Source organism: Mixophyes fleayi, chromosome 8 (assembly GCF_038048845.1).
Source record: "Mixophyes fleayi isolate aMixFle1 chromosome 8, aMixFle1.hap1, whole genome shotgun sequence".
NCBI lineage: Eukaryota > Metazoa > Chordata > Amphibia > Anura > Limnodynastidae > Mixophyes > Mixophyes fleayi.
Genome location: NC_134409.1, coordinates 129,065,131 through 129,074,807, shown reverse-complemented (window position 1 = coordinate 129,074,807; position 9,677 = coordinate 129,065,131). Strand labels below are relative to the sequence as shown.

The window sequence follows — 9,677 nt, the reverse complement described above, 5'->3', positions numbered from 1 at the left end:
TGCATTGAACAGATCAACTTTCTGTTATACTACAAAGCCTTTTTCTGTTTTTTTTTGTTTTTTTAAGCAGGGGATGCTTTTGCTCACACCAAATACATATCTGCATCCAGTTCTGTTTTAGACTTCTTGACACTACACTGCAGGATAGATTGTTTTTTCAAAGTGTGAAAAACTATAGAAGCAGAAATGAGACTTAGGGGTATATTTAACAAATCACGGTAGTGCACTATTGTGCACTTACCGTGTAATTAAAGTCCCGATGTGCCCTCCGCAAATTTATTAAAAGGTGCATCGCAGCAGATATCATGGATATCTGCTGCTTTGCACTCCTGATCGTTTTTGGGAGCAGTCACCATTCAACAGAATGGTGACTGCTCCTGGCCGCAATCTAACAAGTCCCGAAAAAAATTTTTGTTCGGGAACTTGTCTTGATAATGTACCAGCTGCAACTGGCGTACATCATCCAAATTGAAGAAATCCACTGCTGTCAGCGCTGCTCCGGAGAGCAGAGCTGGACAGCGCATGTGTGGAGGGATCACATGATCCCTCCCTGTCACTCAGCGCGCTCTCTCTGCAACGATAGTTGCAGAGACAGAGTGGGGACTTTGTGCGCATGTGCACTGCACATGCACAATTGAAGGAAGAAGAGGAACGAAGAGGAGATCCCGAGACAGCGCATCCGAAGAGGGGGGTAAGTGTGATTTTTTTCTATCCCAGAAACAGCAGTTTTTCGGAACTGCTGTTTCTGTGTTCCCTTTTTAATAAATTTGAGAAATAGTTCAATCCTTATCCTTGCGATAAGGATTGATAACTATTTCTCACTTTTGCCGATTAATGATAAATGTGCCCCTAAGGAAGTAGACCAAGCTATACTCCATGGGAAAACCATGCAAATATTTCACTCCAAAAGGACTTTTTGGTAAATTAATTTACAAAGAAGCCCTTTGACTCAGTCTCTCTCAGTATGCATTCATGGCTGTGATAATATCATCCCCTCTCCCACGGTTGCTGGTTGCGTCCGGTTGCAAATTATAGCAATAAAAAAAAAAAAATAAGCATTCCCTTCAATTCTTGTACACAACAGAACATACTGCGAGAGGGGTATGGGTGCCTATGTGGACGGAGGTGAAATGGGTCCAGCGAGATTCAGTCCCATACAGACGTATTCAATGGTAAAAAACACAAGGAGACAGGCGCAGGTGCGACAGCCCCCTAACCCATCGTCACCTGCAGTAACGCGCTTTCATGTCTCCTTTCTGCTATACAGTTTTGAACAAAATCAAAACAAAATATTGTCGTGACTTTTAAAATCCAAGGGGAGCAAAGTTACAAAAGCATGTGGGTGTAGTCGGATATTACATTAAGAACAAGTTCATTTTTACCTCCTGTGTATTAGCCTGACATGCAAGGTGAGGGGCGCTACAAACATATTAACCTACGGCGGCCTGAACCCTTGAGCAGTGTATTGATGTATTTGTTTTACTTTAATTTGCACAGCAGCATCTGCTTCGTGTATGGTTATATTATTACTGTATTTATTTTGTATTTGTGTACCCTTGCCGTGCGGCGCTGCGGAATCTGAGGCTCCTTAGAAATATATGTTGACGAAAAATATTTTACTACAACCTAAACTGAAATCACCGAGTTCACGGATCCCATGAGAGCAATTATGTATAGAGAGATAGCCATCAGTTACAAAAGTCGCAAATCCACAAATTATAAGAGAGCAGCTTCTTCAACAGTCCCTTTATGGCCCAATTACTAGAATGTTTGCACTGTTTAAAAGAACATTTTTGCTTCTCTAAGTTAACAGTAGAGGGATCCAGGTTCCTAAGGGGACACTATGTGTGTGGGGTCAAATAAAGGTTCTGTAAAACAATCTGATCTATTAAGGTTTATTTCAGTGTCCTATTTATTGTTCAGTGGAACATGAAATCGCGTTGTGAAACTATATATAGCTTAATTTTTCTAGCGCAGTTTAGGAAATCAATGCAACACTTACCTTTATAAGTACTTTCACGTTTTATGTAAACGAGAAAAAATAATTAACAATAATAATCATCATCTTGTGAGTCAACCCTCCATAAAATGACTACAAATTTATAGAGCCACCTCTGCTTTACCAGCTGTTGTGAAACTGCAAGCCCCAGCATGCCTTGTAGTGGACAGCTGGCAGAGCATGCTGGGACTTGTAGTTTCACAACACCTGGAGAACCATTTCTCCTCTCCCGGCAGATATACCAGAAGCTTGGGTGTCTACGGGTGGTATAAAGTCCACCAGCAATTTATTTTGGAAGATTCATGTAACCACAGCTTACAAAATAGCAATACAATTCCAGGATATAAATTAACTTTATAAACCCAATTAGTAATAAAATCACTTTATAAAAATAATTTAATTCAGAAAATACTAAAAACTTTATGGACAGAAACAAATACTTGTTTTGAACACTGCATATTTTGTCCAATTGTACAGGAAAAACATATATACAAGAAACAAAGATTACATATGATCCTTGGTAAAAATCCAAACAGAAGTATAGCAAATAGGAAGTAATTAATTCTTCTAATTATGAAGTGAGTTTCGTGTGGTGCATGAAATTTTAATGCATTAAGAATGCAACAAAGACTGCCTTCAATAATCGGCAACACTCATCATCGTGTTCCCGCCCCCTGCAGTGAAATTATGCAATTGTTTCATAGGGACTGGGCCAAAATGATTTGTGGCACCCACTTCCCAACAACTGGATCCCCTATAGGAGCAGAAAAAGTCAAAAGGAGTGAACAGAAAAAAATAAAGGGCAGGTACGGGAAAGGGAAGTCAATAACGTTGGGTGAACATACACAAGGGGTACTTACCAGTGGGTGGTTTAACAGGATGCCTGTAGAATGTTGCCCTTAACTTGGTTTACCTAAAGATGGAACAGAATGTGACACATTCTGTAACTAAATTTTAATAAAATCCAGATGAATTATGGATCAAGAGAAAAGGTATGAGGCTCTTCATGAACCAGTAATAAAAAAATATAGTAGACGGGAAACAACTAGGAGACTTGGTAAAGCTGGTTCTGATACCCACCCAGAGAATCCTCAGCAATATATGGGGTTAGAATTTGCATCTTACAGTGCCCAAGCCACTTTGTTAGGTACAGCTGCTCATTAATGCAAATATCGAATCAGCAAATCATGCGGCAACAACTCCGTGCATAAAAGCAAACCGATATGGCCAAGAGGTTCAGTTGTTGTTTAGACCAAGACACCAGAATGGGGAATAAATGTGATCCACGTGACTTTAAGCATGGAATGATGGAGTGGTTTCAGTATTTTAAACTGCTGATCTACTGGGATTTTCACGTTCAACTGTCTCTAGGAGTTTACAGAGAATGGTGCGTAAAACAAAAATCATCCAGTGAGCAGCAGCTCTGTGGGCAAAAACGCCTCATTGTCGAGAGGAGAATTGCCAGACTGGTTCAAAGCCACAAGGAAGATGACAGTAACTCACATAACGATGTGTTACAACAGTGGTAAGGAGTGGACCATCTCTGAACACACAGACCATTGAACCCTGTGGATAGGCTACAGCAGCAGCAGATCACACCGGGTTCCACTCAGTCAGTTACAAACAGAACACAAAGGCTACAGGATAACCAAAAAACTGTACATGTGAAGATTGGAAGAACAGCGCCTGAACTGACAAATATCGATTTCTGCTGGGACACGCAGATGGTAGGGTCAGAATTTGACATAAACATGAATCCAGCCTTACTTTTGTCAACGATGAAGGCTGTTGGTGTAATGGTGTGGGGGAAGAATCCTTTAAATGCCACAGCCTATAGGCGTATTGTTGCCGATCATGTGCTTCCTATTATGGCCAGAGTCCACCCATCTTATAATGGCTCATTCCAGCATGATAACGCTCCATGCCACAAAGCACACATCAAGCTGGTTCAACGACCACAACAATGAGAACAAAAAAGAAAAAGTGTACCTAATAAAGTGGCAATTGAGCGTGCATATAATTCCCACACTTAGTCTTCAGTCCCAAACACAAAATCAAAATGCCAACTATAGAGTTTCATTATAGCAAACATCCTTCTACCCATATTTATCTAGACTAGGCCTGTAAATGCAGACTAGCATGAAATACAGAGGTAGTATTGTAGCAAGCCACGTGGTCAAATTTACATAGCTGGCCTGGTAACCAGAATCTTCGGAAATACACTATAAGAACAAAAGTATTCGGACGCTTGACCATTACACCAACAGGGACTATAATGACATTATATTCAAATACATATAAATTAATATGGGAGTTGGTCCCCCTTTTGCAGTGATAACAGCTTCCACTCTTCTTGGAAGGCTTTCCACAAGATGTGGAAATGTTTCTGTGGGAATTTGTGCCCATTCATTCAGTAGAGCATTTATGAGGTCGGGCACTGATGTTGGACGAGTAGGTCTGGCTCACAATCTCCGTTCCAGTTCATCCCAGAGGTGTTCGATGGGGTTGAGGTCAGGGCTCTGTACAGGCCAGTCAAGTTCTTCCACACTGAACTCATCAAACCATGTCTTTGTAGTTCTTGCTTTGTGCACTGGGGCACAGTCATGTTGGACTAGAAAAAGGGCCTTCTCCAAACTGTTGCCACAAAGTCGGAAGTATAGCATTGTCCAAAATGATTGGTATGCTAAAGCATTAAGATTGCCCTTCACTGGAGATAAGGGTCCTAGTCTAAACCCTGAAAAACAACCCCATACTATTATCTCTCCTCCAAACGTCACAGTTGGCATAATACAGTCAGACAGGTAACGTTCTCCCGGCATCCGCCAAACCCAGACTCGCCCATCTGACTGCCAAATAGAGAAGTGTGATTCGTCACTCCACAGAACGTGTTTCCACTGCTCCACAGTCCAGTGTCAGTGTGCTTTACACCACTCCATCCGACGCTCGGTATTGGTCTTGGTGATGTGAGGCTTGCATGCAGCTGCTCGGCCATGGAAACAGATTCCATTAAGCTCCTGCTGCACAGTTTTTGTGCTTATATTAATGCCAATGGACATTCGGAACTCTTCAGTTATGGAATCAGCAGAACGTTGGCAACTTTTAGCACCATGCACCTTAGCAGGCGTTGACCCCGTTCTGTGATTTTACGTGGTCTTCCACTTCGTGGCCGAGTAGCTGTTGATTCTAAACGCTTCCACTTTCTAATATCACTTACAGTTGACCGTGGAATATTCAGCAGGGATAAAATTTCACGAACCGTCTTATTGCACATGTGACATCCTATCACAGTACCGCGCCTGATGTCACTGAGCTCTTCAGAACGAACCATTTTGTATCACAAATGTTTGCAAATAGAGACTGCATAGCTAGGTGCTGGATTTTATACACCTCTGGCAACAGGTCTGAATGAAACACCTCAATTCAATAATTAACAGGTGTGGCCAAATACTTTTGTCTATATAGTGTAAGTATCCAAGTGTAATGAGCACTATAATGAACACACCAGTACACGTATTCTTCAGTTTTGCAAAACAAGATGTTTAATGTTTATTAAAATAAAAAGACATCCTATTACAACAGGAGCCATTCAGAAAATTTTATGCAGGATTAAATAATGATTTACCACCCTCCAAGTCTTGCTATTAGGAGGGCAGTAGAATGTTAAAATGTACAACACAGGGGACATATTTCATAAAATCTCAGCAAGGTCACAGTATTAGACTTTTATGGCTCCTTCAGACGGGTGTCATGGACCCAACGATAGCCGGGTCTGACCAACCGGTTTACTTGATCAAGGACTTTTTGTAAATTGTAAAAGCATTTTAATCAAACAGGATATTTTGTTCTAGAAGCTAAAATCCAAAGTGGAATTCTAGATGAATACAGTTTTCAGTAGAATTATTGGTTTGATTGTAGGTTTGACAAAAACAAATAGAAACATTAATACATAATTAATAAGCAACATAATAAAAAAAACAAAAAAAAAAAGTTACAAAAATAAATCCTTATTTTGTTCAGAGAAAAATGGCAACCGTATCAGAAAACCTCAATCACAGGGGTACAATGCGAAACATAACTCTGTAGGAGAGGGTGGGAGCAGCAATAAAGAAGGGCAGGTTTGAACTACAAGTCCCAGCATGCTGAGGACTACCATAGTTGTGTGCGTAAACTTGACTGCTTTGATTAACCTTTTCATCTGAATGTACAAATTGCAGGTTGGACACTTAAAGATACAAGATGGTAATTTGCACAATGTAATCAATGATGTGACGTAATTTGTGACAACCAATCAGATATTAGCAATGAAGGCAGTTGTCCAATCGGTGGCCGTGTACTGAAGCAGAAACTGTACTTAAGATGAAGCACCAGAAGGTAGTGTAACTTATAGCAACCAGATGTTTGCTAGTTTTACTACTAGAACTTTCCACTGGCCTCCATTCCCCCTCACATCATGTCACTGCCCCTGTCACATGCAGCCCTGTCCTCACGAACACATCACTCATCTCTTGATATACTCTGTGCTGCTGGGGACCCTGCTCCTTCCACTATATAACGCTCAGTCTGTGGCTTCCTGCTGCCTCCATTCCCCTCCTCACATCATGTCACTGCCCCTGTCGCATGCAGCCCTGTCCTCTCTTGCAGTCACACTAGCGATCAGATCCTACACACAAATATCCTGAAAACACTTTGCGCACCCATCAACATTCCGATGATCCAATTGACTGCACCTTATTTCACCCCCGTCCACTTTAAAAATGGGAACATCCAGACGATCAGGAGATTAAAAACCATAAACCAAGTGCTCTAACCCTAGTTAAATACACCTTGAACATGGCAAACTGATTGGTTGCTATGGGTTACACTATCTTTTTCCTAGTCTCTCCGTTTTCATACAAGTCTTCCATATATTGCTGAACATAGAACCAGGGAATCATTTAATTGATCACATGACAAAGTGGTTGGATGCAGTTTAAATCTCTAGGACAGATCAGGAGATAATACAGACACATAATTAGTGAGGATATAAGGATACATAATGATTGGAGAGTAGGAAAGCTCTTTAGGATCCAGTAGTACAGATCATTACACGCTCATCTTTGGCATTATAATGGGAGCAGAGCAAACCAATACAAGCAGAAAAATCATCCAGTGCACATTCCCTTTTAAAAACAAAATACTACATTATAAATCGCGCTACACTACCATCCTTCAAATCACGTTTCAGTTGGCATTCTATCGCTCTCCAGAATAAGGAGCAGATACAGAGATATTACTGATACATTGAACGCTCATTATAAAATTAATGCCAGGCTGCTTTGTAGAATACGGAGAGCCTTGGAATTCTTCAGATTGCATCTTGGGTAAAACCAACATTCCTCGAATCAGGCTGAGCACCGGAGAACAAAGATATAAAGTACAGGAATAAACCAGGTCGGCAATATTGTCCAAATCATACCATGGATCACCAAGATTAATAATCATTATTAAAAAAAACAAAAACCTCTTTATTTAATGGGGCTCAAGTTCATTTTTAACCGTCTTACTTACTAAGTAAGGAACCTGCCTTTTTCTACCCGTCAGAAATCCAACAGCTTCCATCAGAGAGGCCAAGATGGCATGCTGGGACTTGTTGTTCCACAACAGCTGCAGAGCCACAAGTTACCTACCTCTGGTGTATAGCATTCAACAAGCGGTGTCATCATGGGTAGGTCAAAAATATAAATCCATTTTCCTATTTAACAGCTGCAATCTTGACACTTACTACTTTACATAGCCTGGGATGCAGGTTTAAGGAGGGGAAGTGGATATTAAACCCATATACCGCAACCCCCCCCCCAAAAAAAAACCCCACCAAAAAAAACCTTCCCCCCAGAAAGACCAATAATCATAATCAGCCCTTAAAACCAATTGATCTCTTGACTGCTGCAGCGGGATTGGTCAGATTTTTAGGTTGGGAAGATCTGGTCCTTTTCACTTTTCGCTTAGAAAGTTAAAAGTTGATAGGAGCACGCAGCTTAAGAGCCGAAAGAGAAGTCCAAACCGGTCCTGTAGATTGTCTCATATGGCTTCTAAAATAGAATTGTAGGATTTGATTTGTTGTGGTTTTTTTTGCACATGGCTTCTAGATTCCGGGCTTCCGGCAGGCGGCGGTCACACTATAGCACTGGTGCCGCGAAGACCCACACCTCGCGCAAATTGTTCCAGAAGACCACCGATTGCTCCCGATGAGCTGGGGGACACAGTCCTTAGGCCGATGCTGGTTTGGTAGGCAGATAGGAAGATGGACTGGACGGCCTCTAGTCGCGCTGCCCGTTCAGTCTGCGCGGTTTGCCTGCAAGAGTAAAACAAAGAGTAAACTAATCCGCAGTGGTCAAGTAAACGGTTTAATCGAAAATATGCTACAAACGGTCAAACCGAATGGTGATACCTAATGGAGTTTCGCTATCTTAAACAACCATTTGTCCAAGTTTAAAAGTGTTAGCGATATTAATGCATCTCAACCAATACATCTAAAACACAACAAAGCTTTATTTAGAAGGGCAACTTAGCATTTGGTGGAGTCACATCGCCAGTATACAGACCACTGCCGTACAGTGGGCAGGTTTCCCCTTCTGCAGCCCAACAAGATGCTATACGTGCATGTTCCCCCAATAATATGATGTGATTTATAGTTTAAGCACATACACTTCAAACCCACCTCACAGCCATTTCTTCTGAATTGAAAAACATTAAGAATATAGATGTACTAGATACTTGCAGATGCTTTGTGGAACTAAACGCTACATGAGCACGACTTACAATTCCTGTTCACCATGAATTGTATGTAGCAGACACTACAAAGTTATTCATTTAACAAACTATAAGTAGTATTAAGCTACTAAATAGTAAATACACCTAAGATTTAGGCCTAATCAACCCAGATATACCATCTAAACTATTTATCCAGAGTGTGGAAAAAAATAAACATGAAGGGGGGGGGGGGGGGGGGGAGAGGGGGGTAAGATATCAGCAATTTCATCACAGACAAGATGAAGATTTTTTCCCCCCTAGGTACTATGAGGAGCTCTGCACTGCAATGAGGAGGGGAATGCTAGGCGCAGGGTTATTTTAAGATTTTAGTAGAACGCACTTCGCCTTTCAGTATTTCTGTCCCAAGATTTGGAATCTGAAATGGTTACATAGTAACCAATGTTGTGGTATAGAGCATTGAAGTCTGGTGAGCTTTTATCAGTAGAGCCACCAGCGAGCTCCGCCTGCAGTGCGCAGCTCCTCTCCGGTTTGTTCAATAGCTGTCAGAGCAGAAGCAGAAATGGGGTGGCGGGTGAAGCCAAGAGTCATCTGATTGGAGCAGCCACCCCCACTTCACACGACAGTTCGCCACAGGTGCTTACATGACAGCACACCGCAGGTGCTCACACGACAGCGCACAAGGTGCAAGCGAGAATGCAGTGCCATCACTACCATGTGACCTCCATCCAAGGACAAACTGTGATTCCTGATCCCGACTAACAAGCTAAATGCTCTTAATGGTCAGGGACGGAAGAATTCATGCCAAATGCTTGTTAACTAGGGGTTAATTAGTAGTGAGGGGTGAGTGGGGGTGTCTGCAGGGAGTTTTGTAGTACTTGTATGATCCGAGGGAAGTGTGAGGTCTAAGTGGCACGTGGGGCATTTTGTG

The 9,677-nt window shown here is 41.7% G+C and overlaps 1 protein-coding gene across 4 annotated transcripts in view; it reads right to left on the bottom strand.

Moving 5' to 3' along the window:
• Nucleotides 1–5,512: 5,512 nt before the first annotated feature.
• The window catches only part of MTMR14 (myotubularin related protein 14), a 41,910-nt gene continuing 37,745 nt past the window's right edge, over nt 5,513–9,677 (bottom strand). For all 4 annotated transcript variants that reach the window (XM_075183491.1, XM_075183493.1, XM_075183492.1 and 1 more), the window contains one exon: nt 5,513–8,330. In XM_075183491.1, the coding sequence (XP_075039592.1) occupies nt 8,150–8,330 (181 nt within the window). In that variant the 3' untranslated portion in view covers nt 5,513–8,149. The remainder of the gene's footprint in view (nt 8,331–9,677) is intronic.